The sequence below is a fragment of the Amblyomma mixtum genome, chromosome 2 (assembly GCF_055824585.1).
Source record: "Amblyomma mixtum isolate Tamu chromosome 2, ASM5582458v1, whole genome shotgun sequence".
In the NCBI taxonomy this organism is placed as follows: domain Eukaryota; kingdom Metazoa; phylum Arthropoda; class Arachnida; order Ixodida; family Ixodidae; genus Amblyomma; species Amblyomma mixtum.
Genome location: NC_143013.1, coordinates 244,502,459 through 244,529,024, shown reverse-complemented (window position 1 = coordinate 244,529,024; position 26,566 = coordinate 244,502,459). Strand labels below are relative to the sequence as shown.

The 26,566-nt window shown below is 47.7% G+C and overlaps 1 protein-coding gene across 2 annotated transcripts in view; it reads right to left on the bottom strand.

Annotated features, from left to right (window-relative positions):
• The window catches only part of IntS2 (integrator complex subunit 2), a 47,946-nt gene that overhangs the window by 7,325 nt on the left and 14,055 nt on the right, over nt 1-26,566 (bottom strand). For both annotated transcript variants that reach the window (XM_089573437.1, XM_089573438.1), the window contains 12 exons: nt 26,278-26,453; nt 22,123-22,320; nt 21,285-21,468; nt 17,895-18,017; nt 16,934-17,159; nt 16,289-16,413; nt 11,911-12,166; nt 9,911-10,056; nt 8,370-8,542; nt 6,990-7,290; nt 1,745-1,858; nt 296-403 (listed from right to left, as the gene is read on the bottom strand). In XM_089573437.1, coding sequence (XP_089429563.1) covers nt 296-403; nt 1,745-1,858; nt 6,990-7,290; nt 8,370-8,542; nt 9,911-10,056; nt 11,911-12,166; nt 16,289-16,413; nt 16,934-17,159; nt 17,895-18,017; nt 21,285-21,468; nt 22,123-22,320; nt 26,278-26,453 — 2,130 coding nt within the window. The remainder of the gene's footprint in view (nt 1-295; nt 404-1,744; nt 1,859-6,989; nt 7,291-8,369; nt 8,543-9,910; nt 10,057-11,910; nt 12,167-16,288; nt 16,414-16,933; nt 17,160-17,894; nt 18,018-21,284; nt 21,469-22,122; nt 22,321-26,277; nt 26,454-26,566) is intronic.

Below are 26,566 nucleotides of genomic sequence, written 5' to 3'. Positions count from 1 at the left end.
GCACCCCACCCCAGGCCTGGTTCTGATGCGCCGACACTCTGGTGCAAGAGAGCAAGCAGCACTTTTTCCACACCCCTGAAAAAGCTGAGCATCTCTTCAGGCAATGCTCGAAGGAAGTACCAAAAAGTAGCATTGGATTTCCATTGGCAAAGGGATTTGAACACAACACTATCGTCCATACTCGGTGCATGAGCCATTGCTGCAGTTACACGGTGATAAATATCACTAGCTCCTGCAATGAGCACCTCTCTTGACGACAAGGAAAGCAAGCAGTATTAGGAGTGTACTGTGCTACCTGCTTCTCCAGGTGGGGCTGACCGAGGAGCTCTGGGATGAAATCCAGGCAGATGTGCATGGATGGGATGAGAGATACTGACACAGGCAACAGCTCGCTGGGGTAGCCCTGCACAAATAAAAGAACGGCCAAGTCAGAACAAGACCGGTGGTGACACAAGTGCTGTAATGAATTCCAAACATCAATGCCCTTTAACACGAGCATTCACAGATACACCTCTTATGGCATAAAAGAGAGGTGTAACTAAGTATGCTCTCTTGTACTCCTGGCTTATGGACAAGCCAAAGAAACTATATGGCATGGCAACCCAAGACAAGAACAGATATTGATGCTCTATGCAAAACCAAAAAAAAACACAGCTTATAGCCCATTTTACAAAAATGCCCCACATATTTCTCTCACAAGGGAAATGAAAATTAAAGGAAAACCCTGCTCTCCTAAAAAAAAAAAATTATTAAATCTTCAGGGAACATGTATTTTTCTGTGCTGATTCTAAATACAACACTTAATCTAATGTAAAACAAGTACTTGTACACTTATGCAATATGTTACGAAAATCTTTTGGAGAGAGCATTTAAGAAACTTTGCTGCAGGAAATTTGCTGAAATGAATGCCACTAATTTGTCTTGAAATCAAGGAATGCAATAAAGAGAAAATTATCATCCTGCCTATCATAGAAGTTGAGTTATGAGGTTTTGAAGCTGCCACTTCAGAAACGGGAAGAAAAGTTTGTATCCCTGTTTCTGGAGTGGCAGCTTAAAAATCGTGTAACTCAAGTTCTATGATAGTCAATAGGGGAGGATGATAATTTTACCATCACTGCATTCCTCGATGTCACGAAGAAATAATGAAAGTTCCTTGTAGCAATATTTCTTAAACACTCTATCGAAAAACCTACATAATACAATGCATAAGGACTTGTTTTACATGAAATTAAAAGGCCAGCACACAAATCTGCATGTTCCATGAAGACTGCACAACTGCGACTTCTTCAACTTTTTTTTTTAAAGTGGGCAATCGGTCATGCTGCACTTGTCCAAGACAAAATATGAGCTTCTGCTTCGAATCAGAAACAATAAGAAAGGTATAAGCAAGCAAAGAAGCGAACATTTTATGTTCCCCATGACGCCTTGCAAAATATAAACAGCACTGACAAAAATCAACACTGACAAGCTACACCAAAAAGAGAATGACGCCGATTTATCTACATACATACTTGGTGCCACAATGTTGAGTCCATGCAAAATACATTGGTGAAAAAAAAATCAGATAAAAAAGAAAGCAAGAGAAAGATACTGCACGGAACTCATCTAGAAGTCCATGCAGGGTCCATTCGTAGGACCCTGGCATTAAAATTCGCGACCATAAGCACGGGAAGCAAGAAATGAAACCAAGCATGCAGCTGATGTGACTGATATCAAAGAGCATAAGCTGGTGCCACCAACAGACCTGAAAGTGTACCAGTCGAACCAAGTTGGGGTCGGCGATGAACATCTGGTGCAGGTGGGTGCAGACCAAAGTGCGCACCTCCCGAAGATCGGTCAGGAAGCCATCACTTGCACTCTGCACAGGGACAAGGGTTATTCAGCAACAAATTATCAAAAGCGGGACATATGGCAGCCCATCAGATCAGTACACCGAATTCCGTTGTTCCTTCATTAACCCTTTCACCGCCACTCCCGAGATAACTCGGGCTACCACATATGCACACCCCCTGCCTCTCCCGAGTTCAACTCGTTTTGGCTTTTTAACTCACCCCCTGCCGCTCCCGATAATACTTGTGTAAAAAAAAAACGATGCTTACATGTAGCGCCGTCTATGAAGAAGCCCCATAAATTCATAAATCTTGTAGGGTAAATTTTACACAATAGATGGTGCGCATGTTTCCACATCCGAGTCACTTCGTTTTGGTCTGCGCACAGCAGCCATGAGGCTATGTGCCACACTCGTCCGCGCTTTGACGGACGAAGAAATTCAAAATTGCTTGTGAATTCGGAGTCCAATGATAATGAGAACCAGGAAGGAGCCCACCTAAGTGCCTTGTCGAGTGATGACAGTGATGAAGTCCCCCTGCCACCGAAAAATCCAAGTAAGAAGAGGAAATCCGAGAGGCCAGATTAGTGCTGGAAGATTTGATTCATTACAACTAATATCTATAAGATTATCCTGAATAAACATGTCTACATGTCCTGCAGAGCATTTTAGTGCGTTACTAGCAAAACATTTCCAGGAAACTAACATGCAAAAAAACCCGGCAGGGTGTGTGCAGATGTGAGTAAAAAAACCTGGCAGTGAAAGGGTTAAGCTATAAGGGCAGTTCGTGCTTGCACAATGGTTGTACACATTGCCCTTGTACTTCAGTGATGCCGGCCCACTCAGGCATGACGACCTTCACCATTACATGCCGACATTGAGTCCGCAGTGAGAAATGTGCAACAAGTTCAAGTTACTGTGTGTATGGCATCTTTCTAAACTTTAGAAAAGGAGAAAGAAGCGCTTAACAAATTTCCAGTGAAAAGTGGAGAACACTGCAAACCCCAAAAAATATGTGAGATATGAAACCAACTAACAGTCATCATAGCTTCGTGCCCTTCAAGCCGCTTCTCCAGCCTGCAGTGCCATTATGGTCCTCAGGACACCTGATTTGGGACCCTGGTCTTGAAAAAATTTTTTTATTAATCTAGATATAGTAATGAAATTGTCAGGCCACATGTATTTTTGTGTGCTGATTTTAGATATGTCATTTAATTTCGTGTAAAACAATTCCATGAGCACTTGTGCAGTTTTTATGCAAGTATTTTGGGAAAAGTTTTGAAGAAAATTTGCTGCAGGAAACTCGCTGAAATGCATGCCATTGGGTACTCTTGACACCAAGGAATGCAATAAGGGTAAAATTATCATCCTGCCTATGCATCTGTTGCTCCCAGACAAACATCAACATACAGTGAAAGCTCGTTAATTCGACCCCCGTTAATTCGGAAAATCGGATAATTCGACGCGCACGCGAGGTCCCTACAATTATACATAGGAGTCTATGGGGCGAAACTCTCGTTAATTCGACCAAATTTTGCCGTGCGTCGGTTAATTCGACTTCACTCGATCCGCAGCCCGCCAAGCCGGTGCGCCGAGAGCAAAAAGAAAAAAACACTGCCACGAGCGGGGCTACCGTATGCCTGATAGGCCATCTGTATGGTGATCGCCGTCAGCAGCGTGAGCGAGGGCGAGGGAAGCGAGGTTAGCAGCGGCGGCGGCTGAAGCGGCTGGAGTCTTTTTTTTTTTTTTGTGCTTCGCAGCAGTCGTGTTGGTGTCCTGTGTCGTCGTTTCCGCGTGTTCTTGGTGCTACGATCGCCGTTGTTTAACCATAAGGCGGCGCCTTTTTTGGTAATTGCGCGCTTTGTCAGCGTGTTTATTGGGCTGCTTGCTGTTGCTGTTTTGTTGCGACGGAGAGAAGGGTGAAAGGAAATTGCACGGGCCTGCCCACTGGCTCAGCCGAGCAACCAATGCTGCCTAGTGCAGATAGAGGAGAGTTAGAAGATCAGAGGAAAGATAAAGAGAAAAGATAAGACGCGCGTGGCAGCAGCAACCGCGAAGCGGACGCTCGCTGAAAGAACAGATAAGCAGCAGAAGCCGCGCTCGCTTCACCTCCTCCTCGCGCTGCTTTCGTGTGGGTAGCGCGCAGGCACGCGCCTTGCCTTTGTGTCCTGTCAGCTGACCGAGGATGTAATAATATAAGTGACAGGCGCTGACAACGACGATTCGTCGGAAGGTGACGATTGTGAGCAGTTGCCCCAAATGCCGAAGTGCACGGTGAAAGAAGCCGCAGAAGCCTTGTCCGTGCGGGAGGACTTCTGTGAAAAAATCCCTGACGGTGCGTGTGCCGCGCAGCACCTGGCAACTGTTAGAGCTATCATAGTCGCTCAAATTCGCTCGAAAAAGCAGGCAACGATAACAGATTTCTTTGCCAAATAAAGGTTGCGGCAAACATTGTTTTTTTGCTGTTCATTCGATAATTCGACATTCGGATAATTCGACAATTTTTCGCGGTCCCGTCAGTGTCGAATTAACGAGCTTTTACTGTACCTAGAAAGAGCTAGATATTAGAACTTTACTAAGAACAAAATGGGATGGTGCCCATTGAAACCTTACCTACCTATGTTGCCTACCTTTACTCACCCATCCAGCGAAGACAAAAAAAAAGGGTGCAGTGCAATGACGCATGATATGCTCAGAATCATGGGCACTGCATTAGCTGCAACAGACCTGTCTCTGTAATTTCCAAGTACACCAGCAATTCCAAAAGAAAAATATGGCATTTTTGCGATTCTAAGCACACCCCCCTCTTTTCGTAAAAATATTTGGAAAAAAAGACCGCACGCGAACCTAAGCACCCCTTTTTTGCAAGGAAGAGCACAGAGCCAAGCCACCAAGCAACTCCCGGGTTTTCCAGTTTTGCATCTATGTGTCGTCTGCTCACGGCGTAAACAGATATGGCAAGACGTTAATCGATGCTGTTTACATACCATACCCATATGCACGTTTACGTACGCTAAATGCTGCTATTTTTTGCGGACATTACACCATTTCTAACATTCTCACTTTTAAAACAGAGGCGCGACGATGTTTAGACAAGTGGCACCATCTGGTGGTTAGGAAGGCAACCATGTTGTCAACAAACCAACGCATCTTGTAAGCCTAAAGGGGGCAGAATCATCACTCTAAATAAAAAATAAAGCAAATTTATTACTGGTACGTTTTCTTATGGGCGACAGGAGACGAAGGGAAAGACCGGTGGCCCATTTATGGCCATTGAATGCGCTGAAGAAGGCAGTAACAACGACAAATCCAGTCCGAAGCGAGGCGTCATGCATCGAAGGGCGCCGCCATATTTGTCGCCATGGGAATGCAACTTCGGACTAGCGGCCGATGAGAATCGGCGGAATTTTTTTCCGGCAGCAGAAATCGGCCCTTGACCGATCGGGCTTTCTGCTGGATATTTCGGTGGAATCTCTGCCGTGGTGCCGGTTTCCGCTCACTCTCGCCGCCAAATGTCCAAGTGTGAATGCGCCTTTATCGCTTGGTCTACCCAAACTGCAGTGTGACATCGCGCTTTGAGTGACGCGACCGGATACCTGTCGGACGAGGGTGTCATGACGTCACGCTCTTCACCTCGTGCCGGCTGGGAGGGCTTGGCATGCGCTCATAAAACATCAAAAATAAAACCAACCGCTGAAAAATATGCACAGTGACGACTAGACTTTGATGTAATCACATTCCGAGAATCTATTTTCAGCGTTTTTGTTCAATTGCAAGATTTTGCCTAAGTATCCCTTTAAAGCATCCACACTGCATGGAATCCCCACTGGTGCTCCTAACGCACAGATGGTGGTAACACATAGCTGCTGATACAGCACAGCATGGAATGACCATGCTTGCAGCTACTGAAACGTCCGGAGAAAGAACACCTTCGAGACCTTGCAGAATGCACCCCTCCCTGCCATTGCCAAGGCTGCCAATGTTCGAGCAGTCCCAGTCCAGGCAACACAGACAAGCCCATTGCCATAGCTACCGCTTATCCTCATACGACTTGCCTACTGTGCAGCTCAGGTGTTTAGGCTGGCTGCAGCAAACTGTGCGCAATTGTGGCACTGTGCAGCAAACTGCGTGTCGCAACGGCATCTGCCCCACTGGTGGCTGACTTTCGTCACTACGTGGCAGTGATTTGGCCTTGTTTCACTGCGCTGCCGCATCACTGGCACTGCCATAAATCACAAGCTCCCCACATCCACTGCTTCCCAAGTGACATCACTCCCCAGTGTGCCTAGCAATGGGGTGAATCTCCGAGTGCTGACAGCCGCTGCTGCCAACACCTGTGAAAGGCTCTTTGCAGAAATTCTTCAACGGAAAAGCGCTGTAGAAACTGTCACCTTTTGTATGTTAAAAGAGACATAAACAGTGTACCTGAGACTTCTTCAGTGCAGTCCCATAGCGATACTGTTTCTTCTATCACTGGTGATACATCACCTAGTGCAAGCAACACCATTGAGGAAGCTGAAGGCAGCCCAGGCCCTACCTCTGGAAAAACTGCATGCATGCTGGATGTGTTTGACCTCTTCACTCAAAGACAGGGCCAAATGGAGAAGCTGAGGCCTCGTTTACATGCCTTTGAGGCTACAAGGCTGCCTGCCTCTGTGACAGACAGAATAGGTTACCTCCTTGGGCACACTTAGATTAGGTTTGGTTTGGTTTGGTTTATGGGGTTTAACGTCCCAAAGCGACTAAGGCTATGAGAGACGCCGTAGTGGAGGGCTCTGGAAATTTAGACCACCTGGGGTTCTTTAACGTGCACTGACATCGCACAGTACACGGGCCTCTAGAATTTCTCCTCCAAAGAAATTCAACCGCCGCGGCTGGGATCGAACCCGCGCCTTTCGGGTCAGCAGCCGAGCACCATAACCACCGAGCCACCGTGGCGGCACACTTAGATTAGTAATTAAGCTATTTTCAGTTAGGGCATACAGCTGCTTTGTGCACAGTTTTTCGGTGGCACCACGAGTTACACCTTAACGAGATTTTACAGTACTTTACCTATGCATGTGCCTGAGCAATATACACATGAAGTGTATGTGCTCGCAGATTTGTATGCACCCCATTGCACAAGCCCCGAGACGACAGTGCAAGAAGGGGAGACGCCAACCTTCTCGGCGTCTGTGGGCAGGCAGCACTCAAGCAGGATCTGGACGGCAGCGCTCTCCTGGGCGGCCACCAGGGCCAAGCGCAGCTCCTCGCGGTCCTTCTCGGCCTCGGAGCAGCCCTTGTCAGGGGGCACTGCCTGCCCCGAGTTCGGGGCAGCCAGGGGCGGAGGGGGAGGCAGTATGGGGGGCGCACAGGGAGGGGTCACAATGGGGTGCTCCAGCTGGTGGTGGCTGAGGTGGGTGCGCGAGGCCGCCAGCAGCGCGCGCAGCATGTGCAGCACCAGCTCCAGTACGGGGGCACACCTGGACAGACACAGTGCGGGGTGCAGATCAGCATGGTTGGACGCAAGCTAGCCAGTGTGGCATGTGAAATTCTCACACATGACTGAGGGTCTTGCGCAACCCACAGATACAGGACGTGGACATGGGAGGCACATGACACAAGCACTTGAGGGCAACTGGTAACTAATCACAAAGCATTTGGGAATCAACACACATGAGTTCTTTGGTTTATGGGGGGTTTAAAGTCCCAAAGCGACTTAGGCTGTGAGGGACGCCGTAGTGAAGAACTCCGGAAATTTTGACCACCTGGGGTTCTTCAACGTGCACTGACATCGCACAGTACACGGGCCTCTGGAATTCCGCCTCCATAGAAATTCCACTGCCGCGGCTGGGATCGAACCCGCGTCTTTCGGGTCAGCAGTTGAGAGCCATAAGCACTGAGCCACCGCGGCGCTTACACACGAGTTCTTGGTCCGAATTTTTTATCACTAGCCTGCTTTCATTTCGTTTTACTCTCAAGCGCATTGTGATTCCCCACATCACCTCCTCTACGTCGAATGTTGTACATATAATAGTCTCTGTAGACAAAGAAAGGGAAATGAGAGGCTCGTTTTGACACACACATGAAGGAAGCCAACAATCAATGAAACTAAGGAGGACAGGAGAATCTTCCTCCTTTTTTTAATTTGTAGTGCTGATCAGTGAAAGATTAGCGAGTTTGTTACATCAAGGTCAACCAACCAGAGCTACCCTTGGTCACATGGAGCTTCAACAGGGGTGGTGCTGGAAAATTGAGAAGCTTCGTAATATCAAGGAATTCAGAACATGAAGGTTCGTTCGTGATGTCAGTGCATAACATGCCACAGTTTGGATGAGGCGCAATGCCACCACCACATTTATAAGTTAGTATAAAAAGAAACACAGGGTGCTCAGTTTAAAGACAAGTAGATGTCAGTTTGATCATTCACAAGTGGCCCACCCCTCTTTCCTCTTGCTACCACGAGGTCATTTCCTAAGGTAGATAGATTTAGTGACCCTGGAGTACATGCAAGCAGTGGCAACACTGAAGTCAAGTGGTGAACATTTCAAGTAAAACTCGCCTGAAGACACGAGTGTCACAGCGTAGGACGTGCAGTGGGTCCAAGACAAGGTCGTCCAAGGTGAGGGGCCGCACCCGACAAGGCAGCCTCAAAGCGTTGGCTGTCAGCACCCACAACCGCCGAGGAAACACCTCGTTGAGCCGCCACCACACTTGCTTGGTTCGTTCCATGACCTGACGACAAGCCGAGGCAAATAATCGCAAAAAACGCCCCTACTAAAGTGCAAAACACCTCAGAGAATTTTAGCACAGCATGATCTTTAATCCACTACCGTCATCGTTAATCCACTACCGCGATCTGCTTCTGCAGGAAGCGCAGATGGTCCCAGGGGATGCACACCTTTCACTATGCAGCTGGATGGCCGCACAAGAGAATCATGGTAGTGATACTGGATCACACTCTGCTAAAACTTTCTAATTTATCTCAGACTCGGCAACGAAAGATATAGCAGCACAGAGGGTTGGCAGCCTGGCGGGCAGACGGTTGACAAACTTGTACCACTCACCCCCATTGACAGCGCTTGGACACAGCAGTAACCATATTCTACATTCCCGCTTGCTGTCAACGAGATGGTGCGACAGGTTTCATTTTCATGTACCATTTACCATTCGACACTGCTGTAATGCAAAGAAACTACCCTAGCTGGGTGCTGTGCAGGAAAGCCAAGCTAATTGGCATTTGGCGCTCGTTTTTTCGCGACGTCCGGAATCTCCGCAAACACCTTACTTCGGAAGCGGTCTCTCTGCATTCTCTAATAGGTGTTGCCTTATGCCATCCCTTCACTGACTCAATTGAGCTGTTTTTGCTTGCATTTCTGACAAAATTTTACATTAGAAACTTTGGCTATTTTGAAATTTTTGCACCAGTTAGCCATAATGAAGTTCGACTGTAATGAGGTGCAACTGATATTACCTAAACAGTGCCAAAATAACTTTTACCAAACCGCAAACAATGTAAAATTTCCCGTTAATTACTCTGAAGCACTCCCACTCCTTATGCGAATCTTGAGCTGGGAGTTTCACACTGTCAGAGGCACTGTGGGATGCTCACAACAGCCGACAGACCGAATGTGGTTCATATTCTCTTCTGTTCATGTCCACTACCTGCTTACTGTTAGGTTAGGTGCGATGCAATGTTTTACGAACAGTAGATTGGCACCTACTGTTCGTGATGGGAGGGACTCTGGCTGGCTAATGACAGCTCTAGGACCACCATGACACAAAAGCAGCAGGAATGGCACCACTATCGTCGCCTTTCGGGTCTTCTGTGCAGCAAGCGCAACGCAGTCCCTGCCACAGTGTGTTCCTTTCGCATCTGGGCTTTGTCCCATCACGTGCATTCGCCAGCAACGTGCTGAACCATGCAGCCGTCAAAGGTCAAGTTTGCGGACTCGGCCACCGCGCCATGTGCACAACGCGTGCCGACATTCACAGCGGTGGGATCGCGTGGAAGTGTCAGAACTTCCTTGACCAGCAGCTTGTTTTCTTGAATTCTCGAGCTTTGAAAATATTCGCGGTCTATTCCCTAGAAAATGGACTTGCCTGCCGTGGGCTTCCTTCCTCCAGGAGCAAAGACAGGTTGGAGACGAGCGGCTGGGCGTACGGCCACAGCTGGGGCAGCGGCAGTGTGTTCAGGCGATCCAGCTGGGACATCAGGTCTATGGGGCACTTGTGCAGGCGAGTGAAGGCTGCACACAAGTGAGAAGGGACACAGTCAGTAGGAACACTTACGAAATTAAGAAACACTTAGGAAATTTGGTAGGAAATTTCGACCACCTGGGGTTCTTTAACGTGCACTCACATCGCACAGCACACGGGCCTCTAGAATTTCACCTCCATCAAAATTTGACGGCCATGGCCACGTTCGAACCCGCGTCTTTCGGGTCAGCAGCCGAATGCCATAGCCACTGAGCCATCGCGGCAGCCATCAAACAATAATGTTGGCATCGCACAATCTGAGGAGACTGCAGCACAATGGCTAAGCTCGGCACAGCATAAAATCTTGGTCAACATGACGGCAAACTATGCTTTCCATCCACAATGTTTTGCAATGCTCCCTTCCCAACTGCTATTGGAGTACAAGGAACAGAGAAATGCCCCAGTACAGTCAAACCTTGACGTAACGAACAAGGGTATAACGAATTATTGGCTATATCAAACTTAAATATTTATAGCAAACACTTGCAATTTATACTCGATATATCGAACGTGACTGCCCATAAAACGGATATATCGATCTTCCCGCTGCCAAGCGGTGCCCGATCTGACACCAGGCGGCAGGCTTCACCACAGTACACAAGTGACGTGGTGCGGCACGCATTGACGTCAAGGTTCGCGCTTTTATCTCAAAAGCGCCATGGAAGACACAGCAACGTGGCAGGTTGGCAGACCAGCAGTCAGCATGCATTCACACCTCTTGCATCCATCGATAGTGTCTGGAACCAGCAGCGTGGACAGTTGTAGCCTTGCGGTAAACATCCTGTGCTCATGTCAGCTGTCACGGAGGTGGTGAAAACAATAAATCCTTTTACACTGATGTACTGTTTTCCACGCACACAGCTGTAATGCGTAAAAACCACCCTTGCTGATGCTTTACCTGCCGCCAATGCGAGCGTGCGGTGCTATGCGGGGAAGCCAATTTAAATAACACTTGGTTTTCGGCGGCCTTCAGGATCGCCGCAAGTGCCTTCGAAACATCAGTAAAACCTGGGAAAATATCTCTGTTTTTATAGTACGGGTCACCTCAGTTGCTGTCCCTTCACAGATGCAGTTCCTTCACTGTGCTGCTTTTGCGTTTGTTTCAGACAAAATTTTATATTACGAATTTCGGCTATATTGAACTCTCTTACAATGGCAAGGTTTGACTGTATCCCAAAAATGTGAGAAAATTACTGTGGCATAGTTAAGCCAGGCATGTCAGTAGACAAATGAGTCTTGAATAAACAGCGCGAACGAAGACAAGCACGAAAGACAAGGAAACGGACGACACAGCGCTGACTAACAACTGAGGGTTTATTGCTGATCATACAAGTATAAATATACATAGATGTCGGCAGAGAGGGAAAGATATACAAAGTTCAAAAAACCACAAATGTGACAACAGCAACAGAAGCACGCTAGAAACCAGCAGAGATTGTCAGCCCCCAGGAGTGACAGCCCTTTTTGCAGAAGTGTTAGCGAGGGAGTGCTGATACATGCATTTCCCAGCTTCAATATGCATGTATCAGCACTCCCTCGCTAACACTTCTGCAAAAAGAGCTGTCACTCCTGGGGGCTGACAATCTCTGCTGGTTTCTAGCGTGCTTCTGTTGCTGTTGTCACATTTGTGGTTTTTTTGCACTTTGTATATCTTTCCCTCTCTGCCGACATCTATGTATTTATACTTGTATGATCAGCAATAAACCCTCAGTTGTTAGTCAGCGCTGTGTCGTCCGTTTCCTTGTCTTTTGTGCTAGTCTTCATTCGCGCTGTTTATTCAAGATGCTTAACCAACTAGCCCGCCAAAACGTGTTAAGACAAATGAGGCTTTGTGCATGGCTTACCCTGCCCAAGGCTTGGCACGGTGCAGGGCGCCCGTGGACCCAGGCGAGGCCCAAAGCGGCGGTGGGGCAGAGCGGTGACTGCAGCGGCCCCTTCCCCATGGAGCCAGTCATCCACCATGCAGAGGTGTGGGTGGTGCGATGCTAGCAGACGCAGCAGAGGTGGAAAGAGGCCCGCATAGCGCTCTTCCCGCTGTGCCCGCATGACCAGGTACCGAATGGGAAGCTGGGAGAAGAGGTCAGCTCCGTACCGCTTCACCTGCACAATACGACGGAACGAGATGGAGATAGAAGACAACAAAGAAGAAAAGGCGACCACTTTTTTTCAAGTTTTAGATGAGAACAAGGCTTGGTCCCCTTCTGTGATGCATTACATGTTACCGGGAATAACTGAATGCTCAAAAAGACAACGCACACAAGAAACAGCGAGCACAAGGGGCCATGGGATGAAATCACAGCTGACAGAAATGAACATTCTCCGATCTTTCCGCCATCTATGTGCACACGAAGTCTCAGGTTTTGTACGATTATAATTGTTGCAAAGCAACTTTACAAATACAGTCGATCCCGGATATATCAAACTCAAAGGGGATCATGAAAAAGTTTGAATATTGATAATTCGAAATACAAAATACACCTATTAGATGCTTATTTCAAAACTGCTCATATCTCAGACAACTTCCCTGGCATCGTGACAAATGGGAACTTACCGATTTGCTCCTCCAAAGTCCACAAAAAACAAAAAGCACAACTCCACAACCAACGCATTTTATTTGAAAAGAAAAAGGTTTGTGAGCTCAGCTTGAATCTTCTCCTGCGCCATAAAGTTCATTAAGCTGTCCTCAAGCTTGTTGATGGTATCCAAGTGAGAAAGTCCATTGCGCCACAACAGCGATGAATGACACTGAATGAGGATGTAAGTTCAGCCACAGTGCATGACAGCTGGGTACCTTCGCCACTGCTCAGGTCCGCTTCCTCGATATCAATGACGTTGAATGCAATCTCAGCATCAGAATGATCTGCAACGGCTTGCATGTCATCGTCAGCACTAGACTGGGTCTAGACACCTGACGTCTGAACTCACCACAAACCCTGCTTTGCAGAAGCAGTTCACGATTGTGCTTTGCATCATTCCAGGCCCCAGCCAACATATGTATGGCTCCAAGGAGGTCCACCTTGAGTTCGATTCTCAACCGAAAATTGATTAGGAGCCTTTGCACCAGTCACTGTCTGTAACCAATTTTAAACGCTTTCACGAGGCCCTGATCGGAAGGTTCAAGCCTCTCCGCTGACGGGCAGAACAGTTCTCGAGAAGAAGACAAACCTAGCAGCCTGACTTCTCCAGTTCGGCATCCCACGTTCGGAGCCACTCGGTGAAAAGATATGTGATCAACCAAGCCTTCTTATTAAATGCGTATTGAAACAGCAGGCCTTCCGTTACTTTTGAAACAGCGTGGTGGCCTGCTTTTGCTGATAGCCAGTGGCCGCAGTTTGTATGACCCATCCATATTTGCAGTGAGCAAAATCGAGACACGCACTTTGCTGTTCTTTCCACCATGGCACGCATTGCCCTTCAGGTGGAGAGTCTTATTTGGCAGCATCCCCATCAGCGGCAGCAGCTGTCTCATCTGCATTGAATATCTGCGACAATGAAAAGCTGTCCCAAATCTCTGGCCACCCTTCGGACAGCCACTTCTCCGAGCCAGTGCTGTTGGTCGCCTCGCTTTCACCCGAGAGGGTCTTTCCGACGATGCTGAAGCGACTCTTAAAATGCTGCTGCCAACTAGTGCCACCAGTGAAGCTCTCTTCTCCAAAGGCTACAGCCAACCATTTCACTTTCTCCACGAGCATCAGGCCGTCAACAAAGATGTTTCTGGCATGTGTCTCTAAAAACAGGGCGTACACAACTTTCTCGACCTTATCGTAGGTTGAAGCATGCATACAACACGCTCCAGGACAAATGGATTGCGCTGCCTTCAGCTTCATGCCAGCTTTGTTCTTCAGGATTGTACTCTGCGCGTTGCGAGGAATTCCAAACGCATCAGCGACCAACCACTTTTTCTCACCGGCCTCCACCCGTTGAATGATGTCCGCCTTAGCTGACAAGTCCCAATTCTTGTATTTTTTCATGTTCATGGTCCCCGAAAAAGCAGCCAAAGCAGAAAGAAAACGCACAGCACCGCACAAGTTGCCAGCGAACTCACATTGGCCTTGAGAACAAAGTGAAAAGAACGACCATCGCACTGCACGCAGTGCCGCAGTAGTCACATGCCCAAACAGCACCGACAGCAGTGACAGCCAAAACTTTGGGGACAGCTTACTGACATCGCTTGTTTTGGCTACGCCAACGAAGTTAGTCAACCGGCATGCAGAAATTTGGCGCCTGCGGCCAGCACAGTGTCCCTCTTCCCTGCCCCTTACATGTCTCTATGGCCATTCCGATTTCCTTTCACACCACAAAAAGTTATCACCACGTGACTCTTACTTGTGCAGCTCCACACGAGGGTGTCCAACGCCAGCGCCGCGCACGAGATGAGATTTCGGGAGGATCATGAACACCATTAGGAAAAGTCTATTTGCAGGGGTGCACAGCGATGGGAGAAGCCTACCTCCAGGGCAAGGCATATCGGGAGAAGCGCACTTGCTGGGGTGTGGCGTGGCACGAAGTACGATACAGTCGACGACCGATTTTTCGGACTCTCTAGGGACCGCGAAAACGACCGAAAAATCGGGCAGTCCGGAAAATCAAATTTCACCGAAAAAATCGCGAACTTATTTCCACTATGCCGGAGAAAGCGGCCAATTGTATTGCACACATTCTAAAGCTCCTCATGAGTCTATTTTGCCGCGCGAAATACCGTATAAACGCGTATAAGGGCCGCACTTTTTTTTTTCTAGATTCGAGGGCCAATTTTCGGGGTGCTGCCCATACACGCGATATGCGAAAAAAAATTTTTTTTAAAGTAAAAACACACCAACCAGGGATTGAGCGACATTTATTCTACGTTCAATCGTCACTCGCGAAGTATTTAGACTCCTGAGCTGGTGCTGCGCTCTGGTGCACGCTCATGCCAAAAGAAGCCGCGCAGCATGTCCGCTGTCAACGCGTAGCCGTTGTTCCGAAATTCCATCACATAGAGGAGCAGCTCTTCTTCCAGTTCAGGAAACTCGCACGGCTTGCCTCGGAAAGCGCGCTTTTTGCAGCTTGTGTTTCTCTTTTGGTTGCACTATCATCGGACGCACTTCTCGGCCACGTCGAATTTCCCGCCCGCCGCACGCTTTCCGACCGCGTTCGAGAGCTAACTCCCAGCCGTGTAGCTTAAGGTGCTTGCCCATCGCGCTAAAACTGTGAAGCTCGGCGGCAGCACGCGAAAGCCACTATCACGGCGAACGCGCTAGCACGCATGCTAACACGCCACGAAAGGCTGGAGCTGGGGATACTGATGCCGATGTGAACAGCGGAAAATCGCGGCAGAGAAAAGATAATGATCACGGCGCCATCCAACGGCGCCATCCATAGACGGCACTTGGAAGCTCCGGTGCGCGCGCGTCGCCTCCGCGAACGGCGCAGCGCCGGAGCAGATCGCGGCCGAGATAAGATCCGGCGGCGCGATAAGATCCGGCGGCGCGGCGCGGCCCGAAGCGCGCTTCAATCGCGGAGGCCACGGCGTGCGCGTAGCCTCCGCGATCAAGCGCTCCGCGATCGTATTCGCGTTCCGTGTTCGGGACTAAAGACTCGGCACAGATGAGTTCCGTGAACTCAGACTACGGTTAATGTTCGTGCGGTGGAAGACATTCAAGGACAGTACGAATTCGAAAACACGCGAGCGCAATGTGCCGACTCGCGCAGAATTTCAGCGTCGCAAGAGGCTCCCTTTAAGCTTGAATTTCGTTTTGTTTGATCAAGTTTTCGATATCTCCTGCAGTCTGAATTAATGAGGTTCCACTGTACACATTATATGGCGGCTTGGGTACTGGCGGCGAGTGCGAACGAGGTCCGAAAAATCGAGTGGTCAGTTGCGGTGCGTCCGAAATTTCAAGCGCTCTTACACATTGGCTCTATGGGCCATGTCGCGGTGCCGCGAAAAAGTCCGAATAATCAAGCATGTCCGAAAAATCAGGTGTCCGAATTTTCGGTCGTCGACTGTATATCAAATATGGGGTGCATGGACGTTCGATAAACGCAAACAAATTTGCAATACTCTTGCATGGGACTTCCTAGGAAATTTTCCAACTGTTCGATATAGGCAATAATTCGATATATCCGGGATTGACTGTAAACCTGCAGAACTAAAGGACAAGATGACATGCAGTCAGTCAACTTTTGTGTCTTTTTTTTTTAAACTTCAAGCACTGGGTTCTGCTTGAGCAGGAAACACACCTTACGGCCAGAGGAAACAATGGCTTTCATGTTGTTCAAACGGGTGTCTTCATAGAGCAGCAGGTAGTACAGCAACAGCAGTTGAGGCACAGTCATGTCATTGGCATCTTCTTTAGAACTCGAGCCTGTAATGAAGCCACCAGTGTTAAACACAAAGATGTAGCCCACAAGTCTACATAGAGGTAAGGCTGTCTAATGCAGCTAATTCAGTAAATGTTATGGGTAGTGTGACTTTACCAATCTTTTGTAAGCTGATACCCCTAGAATTCAGTAAAATTTAAATACTGTGGATAATTCAATCTGCGTGGTTTTAAATTTGGATTCTGAACTCATACTGCAAGGGCTGCATTTTTGATGTCCAGTAAATAACGTAAGCCTTTATGACAAAATATTTTGTAATGGCAGCCTATTCCGAGTGCACAAACAAACATGAAATACATGGCAGTGCTTGCAACTGGCAGTACCCAAATGAACATGAAATATCAGTACACATTGCTCTGAGAGTTAAAGCATAGGTTCTGTTTTGGCCGTGGTTGGTTGCATTTCGCGGCCATCTCTCTTGACTGCTAGTGTGCCAGGTGATGCAATCAGCCTAGCAAGTAGGACACAGAGGCCCCTCCTGCCCATTCACTGCCCAATGCCCACCTCGTCTGCTGCTGTCAAAGAGGGCAGTTCCGTCTTGAAGAGCAGTGCCAAACATGGAGGCAACCTCCTCCTCGGAGAGCGGCTCATTGGTGGTCTCTTGGGAGGAGCTCTTGCAACTGGGCACGATGACCGAGTTGACGTACACCTCGACCAGGGCCGGCAGGATGGGATGCAACGGGGCCGTGCTGGCACAAATTTGCTTGAACACCCAGTCCTTGATGCGCACCTGTGTTGCCAAAATGAACAAATGGCAACGTCAGGGGTTCACATTCGGTCACAAATGCCTCTCTCCACACTATTGCCGTGAATCTTTGTAGCGTTCGTTTGTAGTGGCTGTTTGTTCATGTTTCAAGCCTGCCGACGTGCCGCTTTATCGCTTCGTTTGTGACGCAAGACGCGCCTAGATTTATCTCGATCGCATCCGGACGGAGCCGATTCTAGTTTGCGCCAGAATGTTCTAGTAACTTCCCAAGCTTTATCTCGAATGTACGCTATCAGCTTTAAAAAGAGCGCGGCCGACAGCGGCCGTTATTTCTGTTTGACGACCGCCGCGCACGTTTGTTGCTACGCCGCCGCCGAGTGATTCAGTTCTTTGCGGGCGCAAGTCAGCCCAGATAAAGAGTTCCGTTTCGAAGACATCCTCGTTGTTTTCCTGTTTGCCAGACTGCAGTCACCACTACGTGACACTATATACAGCAAACTGCTTTGAAGAAACTAAGCAGCATAGTCCCATTTTTATAGAGCGATGTAACACAAGTGTACTTCGCTTAACAGCACATTCTTCATGCAGTAAAGAATGCACCCCAGGTAGTCTCCAAAGTTAATCCTTGGCTTAACTTTTCCTTTCAGTGCCCATTTCATTACTGATTCTAACCACCCATCCATCGTCCATTGACCTTCTGTTGCATCAATATACTGGGCACCTTCCCAATAATGGTCAGAAAAGTACAAAAGAACTTGCCTTGTGCTTTGTGAATGCTCTGCTCTTGAGTAGCTGGTAGATGCAGTGCACAGGAAGGAAGCCGGCTGTGTTGGCATTCAGATTGGGCGTCACCGCTACCTTGACTGCATGTGCGGTGACCACCTGAAGACGACAGAGCAAAGGCGAACACAATATTGCAGCACAAAAGTACACAGTCAAAAACTACTACAGAAAGCAGCCTGAACAAAAAGGAAATGAAATAGAAGTCATCAGCCCCTCAGATTATGACATTCCATTGTTCTTGGAAGCCGCTGCAGTGGCTCAGCTGCTGACCCAAAAGAGGACGTGCTGAGCGATGTCAATGAATGTTAAAAACCCCTGGCGGTCGAAATTATCCGCAGCCCTCCACTAAGTCATCCCCCGTAGCCTGAGTCACTTTGGGACATTAAAGGAACACTAAAGAGGAATCTGAAACAGTCTTTTTACTGTGGGAACTATACCTACACGCTCCAAGGATTCTTAGAAACTGAGAACTATTATCCTGTGTAGCTGATTTCTCTATAAAATCGGACTAAACGCCCCAGATCCTGCCTTTTTCTTTTAACCAACCTCCGAGAGTAGGAGTCAACCAATGCGCAGAGTTCCTTCAGCCAGTTGCATGGTGGCTTCACTTTTATTTTGTTTTTTAGGTTTCCCTGAATAAATAGATCCAATCAGAGACAACATAGCTGCAAATAAGGCCCACAGAAATAAAAATACGTGAGGACTCTTTGCTTTTGCCGATCACTATATATCACTCCGCCGACGGCGGAGCGGCAAGCCACCAAGCAACTGGCTGAAAGGCACTCCACGCGTTGGCTGACTCCTCCTCTTTTCAGAGGCAAATTAAAAAACAAAAAATGCGGGATCTGGGACTTTTAATTATATTTAATAGGAAAATGGGCCAGAACTGCACTTTGTCGACCTATTCATCCCACCGTTTGAACGGCTGCCGGTCGTTTCCATTACTGTATTTTTTTTCCGCCTGTACTTGTTTCCCTTGTTCGAGCCGCTATTGACATTTTTCTATCTTGCATCCATTACTGTGTGGGTTATATTTACAGATAAATGAATAAATTTTGAGTTGAAAAAGAACCGGTGGCTGTAAGCTGGCCGTGAGTTGGTTTCCATTACTGGGCACAGGGTGTTTTCAGTACAGCAGTGCAGTATATCAGAATAAAGGGGATCGTGTCGCAGAAAATGGGGTCGTTGAGCATCAGCAAAAATCCACAAAAAAAGCCCCACTTAGGAGGCAGGTGGGCTACTTATTGAGTAGTCGTCACCACAACCTGCAATTGTGAGCAAACCACGTGGTTGCTCAGCAAGAGCAATTTTCAATATTTCGAGCATTTATGTGGACTGGAGAGGTAGCTTTGCCTGCAAGCTCCTCCAAACAGGCAGCCTCGTAGGTTAGGTTAGGTTAGGTTAGGTTACTGTATTTATTTACTTAGGTTACTGTATTAGGCTAGTTAGGCTAGGCTAGGCTATGCTAGGCTAGGTTAGGCTAGGCTAGGTTGGGTTAGGCTAGGTTAGGTTTGGTTAGGTTAGGCTAGGTTAGGTTAGGTTAGGTTAGGTTAGGTTAGGTTAGGTTAGGTTAGGCTAGGTTAGGCTAGGCTAGGCTAGGCTAGGCTAAACTCTATGTTCTCATCGGCAGCGTTAACTTGGGCAAAACTCCTTCGCTACATCACAAATAGGCAAAAAGCTCCCGGCATTCTTCTAAACACAGTTACTGACTGTTTTTTCAGACTTGGCGGGACCCGCAAAATGGTCTGTATAATTGAACAGTTAAAAAAATCACTTTGCTTGGAAAAATATGCTTGAAAAATTGCGAATTCCACAGTTTCCCATATTCCATTTGCAAGTGATCATATATTATATTTGAGGCGGTCATGAAGACTGGGAGACAAAACTCGTGAGAAGCAAGCACCTCCGACTGCACCCCTCCCCTCAAGCCCTCCCATCTGCCCAGTACCACGGACAGTGTCTGCTAAGCCACAGCAGACATTGCTGCTTTCCCGTTTTCAATGTGATCGCAAGGGCTGGCTCACACACTCTTCTTTGCAGACCACCTCGATGGCAATTAACTAAAGTGGCAACCATGAAGGCCCAACAGCCAATCCTATCCAAATCAATCCATGATTGCCTTCCATTTAGTCTAAGATGGCACCTTCCACGGAGGAGAAAAGCCAACAGTTGGCTGTGAGAGCTTTTCATTCGTGCCTGTGTTGAGTCGAAAAACTTTGCGCTGAAAAAACAACCCCACAGTACCACTGCCATTTATTTCAGTCCGAAATATCAAACTTCTGAACTCCACAGAGTCCAGAATATCGGTCGTGAATAAGTACGCACTCATACGAGATAACAACCCCACTGTACCACTGCCATTTATTTCAGTCCGAAATATCAAACTTCTGAACTCCACAGAGTCCGGAATATCGGTCGTGAATAAGTACACATTCATACGAGGTGCACGACAATTCCTCAACAAAGACCAAAATATTGCACTAGTCCAAATTATTGACTGGAGTCCGAAAAATCGAACAGCTATCATTCCAAATCATACTTCAAATGCCACCTCTACTGTACCTCTCCTGCTCTTATGTTTCTCACTAGCAGCTAGCTTAACATGAGTTCCAAAGTTGGTTCAAGTTCAGGGAATCGGCATTCACTGCCTCTATACAAGCGGCTCTCCCAGGGACTTAATTATGCTCAACACTCTATCAACAGCACCTTTTCAACATGCTGACAGGCACAGAAGCGCAACAAAGGAGGCTACAATGACATGCAACCACAAGGGTGCAATGAAACAGCAGCCTGCATATCTTCTACTACTGCAAGAGATTTTATTATCTTAGCCTCGGAGAACCCCAACAGCTTTCAAAAGGAGCTGAGGAATGCTGTGTGTCTTGTCTTCCATCCTTTGCTACCTAACATGCATGCGAAAAAGAGCATGCAGATGCATGGCCCCTTAGAAAATGCCTCAATTCAAGTAATAATGACTAGCTGCAGAGCGAACCAGCTACAGCTAATACGGTATGACTGGTCCCAAGATAAAGTGGGCAAATGAAAGGCGGGAGTTAAGGCACACATAGATTTAGTTTCACGAGGAACCGAAGCGGCAGTCCTAGGAGCTCAGTTTGAGAGCCCCTGCCTACTGTAGACCACGGAATGCTTCATCACAACTGCAAAGACTGTGCCATTGTTGATGTCACAGGAATATTGGTAAAAGGTGAAGAGACGGCTTAACCCCACACCATAGTACTCCGGAACTTAAACCCCACCTCATTATGGTGTGGGGAGTAGTAGCGACGAGCTGGAAGTGAAATTTACACCATCTGTGGCAGCTGTCTGGTAACTACGTACTTAGTTCATCTCGTCAGCCCGACTGACCTGGTCAGTGAAGAGCTCCTGGGTAAAGATGGTTTTCATCTTGGACAGGCTGTTTGGGCGTATGGGGATCTTCATTCCCAGGGTGGAGCACACCAGGTCGGCTATCGGCGTCAGCTGGTTGCTGTGGAAGTGGATCGCTATCAGCAGCAGCATCTCCCCAAACGAGGCACTCACACCACTTGTCCTGCGGGCAAAAGTAAACAAGAGAAGAGAGAGAAAGCCGTCTGTACCACAAATAGACCCCAGTTGCACATACATACTTTTAAGGGGCAAGAGCACCTATAAAAAATTTTTGTTCAGGAAGTCACAACTCTACTATAAAATTTTCAGAGAACATGCGTTTTTTGCATGCTAATTTCAAATACGCCATTTAATTTCATGTAAAATAAGTCCCTACAAACTTATAGTTATGCCGCTTTTTATCAAGAGCTTTTAAGAAATTTTGTTGAAAGGAACCTCCAAAAATCTTCTCTTGGCATCAAGGAATGCAACAAGGGCAAAATTACCATTCCCCCTCTCATGGAAGTTGAGTTACAGGGTTTCGGTGTTGCCACTCATAAATGGGAAGAAAAATTTATATTCCTGTCCGGGAAAAAAACAGTGCGTTTTTATGCGAGTAAACATGGGAAACTCCCCGGTCACTGCCTCGTTGCGAGAAAAACGGGCCCCTGGGTATGTTTTACTGCTTCTGCACGAGCTCCACAGTCAACCAAACAGCCCCATTACAAAGACCAACACCACAAAATCCAGGACAAACACGTAAAGAAAGTTCTTTTCCCTGCCACCAGGTGTCACCAGCATACCATTAGCTTCGAGCTGCCACAGTGGCTGACCTCACCTGCCAAAGTAGCTTTCCTCCTTCATGAGCCAGCGGATCCACTGTGTGGCCTGGCGCTCGTGCTCTTGGCTGGAGACCAGAGATGGGCAAGCGAGCAGCATGCACAGCCCCAGGGAGACAAAGCGAATGCCCGCTGCACTCGGCGGAGGGTGAGACGTCAGCAGCTGCATCAGCACCACTATCTCGTCTTCTGTGAACCTGCGCAGTATATCTTGAGGTTTTCAAGTGGTAGCTTAAGGGTCCTGTGTCGCAGAAAAAGTGGCATCGTCGGCTTTGGGCGGAGCGAAAATTCCCGGGCAGGCTGGCTGACATGGCAGCATGGGTGCAATTGACTGGTGTAGTGGCGCTGGCCGAACTAGGAAACGCCACAGAGTGCCGCTGTGCCAAAGCTATAGCAGCACCATCGCCAGTGGTAACGCAGTGGAAGATGAGACAGAGCTGTTGCAACACTTTATCATCGACTTCGTCTTAATGCTGCATATACAAACGGCTTACGATACCGTTTTAGACAAATGGACAGTCCGCACTGTGACAACTGTGCCGCGATAGAAACTGTGGAGCATATCTTGCTTGAGTGCCCTGTATATGCTAACGAGCGTGCGTACTATAAACATTGCATGCAGAAGCTCTGCTCTCTGCCCCTTACAATGGACAAAGTTTTAGGTCCCTTAGCCTGCCTTAGGCAACAGAGACTTGCAATGACTTTTCTATTCACATATTTAAAAGACATTGGACATCTCGACAAGCTTTAAATTCACTTGCACGTCACCTTCATGCATTCTTCGTGCAGTGAACTTCGTCAGCCCATTTGACGGACTATGCACTCCATCACTCCATAGGTTACATCATTACTCGCCATTGCATCCTTAGTACCCATTTCATGGCCGCATTTTATCTTCGTTTTGTTTTTTTACCTCTTCCACTCTGCTCTCCTTCTGTCTTTATCTCCCAAATTCCCCTCCCTACGCAGAGTAGCATGCCAGCGATTTTTAAACGCCGGCTAAATTCTCTGCTCTTCATTAAAGAGTCTCTCTCTCTCTCTCTCTCTCTCGCCACCGTCCATGTTCACGCCGAGCGTGTGCGGCAACCTTCACTGATTTGATCAGTTTTCTCTCCTGGCAGCATCGCAGTCAGTCGCGGCTTGTGTTCACTGTGTGTTCTTTGTGTTTGCCTCGCACTCATCTCAGCAGCGTAATTTCATGTTGCAGATTTGCGTTTTACTAGTGTTCTTAATACATCATGTAAACAAGATGTCCGTTACATGTATAAAGCTATCGCATCGTACATGTTTTAAGGTGAAGCTCAAGTGTCTCCAAAACTTTTTCTTTTTATTGCATGCACAAAATAAGGTCTAGTAGTACAGACGTAGAAAAGCCTGGACCGATATTCACTACAAGTTACTAATATTTGAAAAAGAGGGCATGAATATATTTATCCGCAGGTTTGAGACACAGACCTTGCATGGATGTCACGGTGTGAGAACAACTCTGTGTAGTTTCAGGAAAACTTTAGCCGAATTTCAAATCTTATATTGATAACAAATAAAGAGGACAAAAAACCTACTGAACGGCCAATACATCGCCAAATGTAGTGCGTTACTATAACGGGGCTGACGCTAAGATGAGAAAGAATTGTTTCACGACTTCAACGCACTGCCACTGAACTCCAGCTTTACAAATGACTTAACTTAAAGGGACACTGAGGAGAGCTCTATTAATATTTTTTTTTATAGCAAAATCCGATTGTTCAGCATTTCATGGCTTTGTTGCCACTTGGCCGGCAGCGAAAGATGCATTTATTTCTAAGAAATTTGGATTCGAAGTTGAAAAAGTTTTTCCCGCCGCTCTGATTCAAACTTGGGATTCTCCTATGATGACACAGGACTAAGTGACGTGAAACACGACGTGCACATGACGCAACGCAGACTCCGTGATTTCTGGCGACCAGCAGTGCGGCCCAGCAGCAGCCGAAAAGAAAGCTACCGTCGGCCGCACATTGAAGGCATCTATCGGCTATTGCGGCCGTCGCTACAGTCGCTTCACTTACGTTTGCACTGGCGTTTTGCCAGCATTACGATGTATCTCGTTCTCGAAGTCGTCAACGAAGTTCTCGCAAATAGACACCTTTAGCATACCGTGCACCTTGTTACCGTTAACGGAATACCGGGAGCCCGCATACCGCTGTGAGCAGGCGCTGATTGGTCCCGGCGCTGCAGGAGCGCGCATAGCTGTCGGGTACGTGGCGCCATCTGGCGACGTCAAGGAGATTTGCGCATGCATTTGCTGCGCCTCAGTGATTCGTGGCTTCTCGTGTCCTAGTGTTGCTAGAACTATTGGTTCTAGCAACAGTGTTTTGTCCTATGACGTCATGAAGCTTGTACTTGCGAGTTTGGCCTGTGGCGGCGATACCTGTATTTGGTTCTTTCTCTTTTCTACGTTACAAGAGCTCTGTTGTCAGTATGAATGGCGTTTTTGTAATCAGGAGCTGGTATTCGGTCGCTGCAAGTCAACTTCAATTTCTCCTCAGTGTCCCTTTAATGAGCAAATTTCGATTGCCAAACCATAACTCTTCAGTTTACCTCATTTTATAACCTCCATTTTTAAAAAAAATAAAAAAATCAAAAACTTGAGACTGCTTTCATGCACAAGGCTGCACCAAAGAGCAACACATTCTAAACACAACTCAAGGCCTAAAAAGAGAGCGCATCAAGTACAGAACCTTTTGGACATCAGCACGAATCATCCGCTCCCCATTTCTAGGAAAACCTTTGTGGGTTTAATGAAGTCCCATAGGATAAGCATCAATGCAGAATGGATGATGGCACAAAAGAAATTGGGAGCATTGTGAAGGTTCTTACCAGTGAAGAAAAGCCCGACAATAAAAAGCATGCTTTTCGAGATCCCTTGCTGAAGTGATAACGCCTTCAGGTGGTGGTTTGCTTGTTTACAAAGTGGAAATGAAGAAGCAACGAGTGCTCTTTTGACGAGTATGCTATACCACGAGTAAAACAATCCATTCATGTCTCCACTTGCTTGATATATATTGTCGCATTTTTTTTTTATTGTGTAAAATTTGTTGCTCTTTGGAAGCCCCAAGGATTTATGAATTCGGATTTCAATAAGGGTGTGGGAGGATTTGAAATTCTGAATAATTAGTGAATGGCACTTGCTACTCGATTTGAGTTGCACCGCACTTTTATTATCAAATTATTCAAACCTACTAAACACTCAGAAGTTAGGAAATTCCTAGCTCATCGGAACTTGAGGTCAAACAGCATTTACAGCATCTCCAACTGTAGCATTAACCTTTGTAGGATCGGGCGCCAGCACGTGGCAAAAGCGCACGTGCGAAAATGCTAGGCCTCATAAAAAACCAGCGTCCTGACGGCTTCTGAGGGCCACTGCAGTGTGACCGCTGCGTGCTCGCAAAACAGTGAGCACCACGCAGGTCGTCACTGCATCGTGCCATAACTGGCCAGAGAAACATTGATTGCAAAAGTGAATGGGTGCTAAAGCTTTCGACACCACTATGATGCGAGACGCAGCATGCTCACAGACGGGCCTGCAGAGGATAGTGGCAAGGGCAAAGCTGCAGTCCATGAGCGTTATTTTGTGCCAACCGCTTTGGTTGATTTGGTTTGGTCTGAGGGGTTTAACGTCCCAAAGCAACTCAGGCTATGGGGGACGCCGTTGTGAAGGGCTCCGGAAATTTCGACCACCTGGGGTTCTTTCACGTGCACTGACATCGCACAGTACACGGGCCTTTAGAATTTCTCCTCCAAAGAAATTCAACCGCCGAGGCTGGGATCAAACCTGCGTCTTTCGGGCCAGCAGCCGAGTACCATAACCATTGAGCCACAGCGGCGGCTGGCAACCGCTTTCATCCGCCGAAATTTTCAGGCTCAGGCACACAGGTGTTTTTGGATATATCCTGATAGTACAAGCACTGCTAGTGTGCCTCTGGCTCGTGTGAGCACAACTGTGTAATTAAGCTTATAGTGTGACTTTGAAAAGCTGTACGTTAAATGTCATTGGACCACCGGTGTAGCATGTAAGCGGTGCCCGACACCACATGGTCCTTCGGTCACATGCACACCCAATGTGCTACTCAAGGCGTACAAGAGAAGAGGTGTGGAGGAGTAGGGCAGGGACTGACTTGAGGGCAGCAATGCCCCGGAGGGCGCAGAAGAGCCGCAGCAGGGCGTTGGCCTGCACCACCCGGCAGTCAGGCAGGTCATGCTGCTCCAGGCTGGAGAGCAGCAGACCCTGGAGACGGGACAGCAGCTCCTTGCGCAGGGCCTGCAGGGTGCTGCCCTTGCCCGACTCCCCCTTCTGTAGGCAAGAGTTTATCACAGAAATCTCTGCATTTGATCTCACTTTATAACGAAACTTTAATGCAGCCACTGCTGACAGCAGCTTGCTTGACATCTGAACTGAACCAAAAT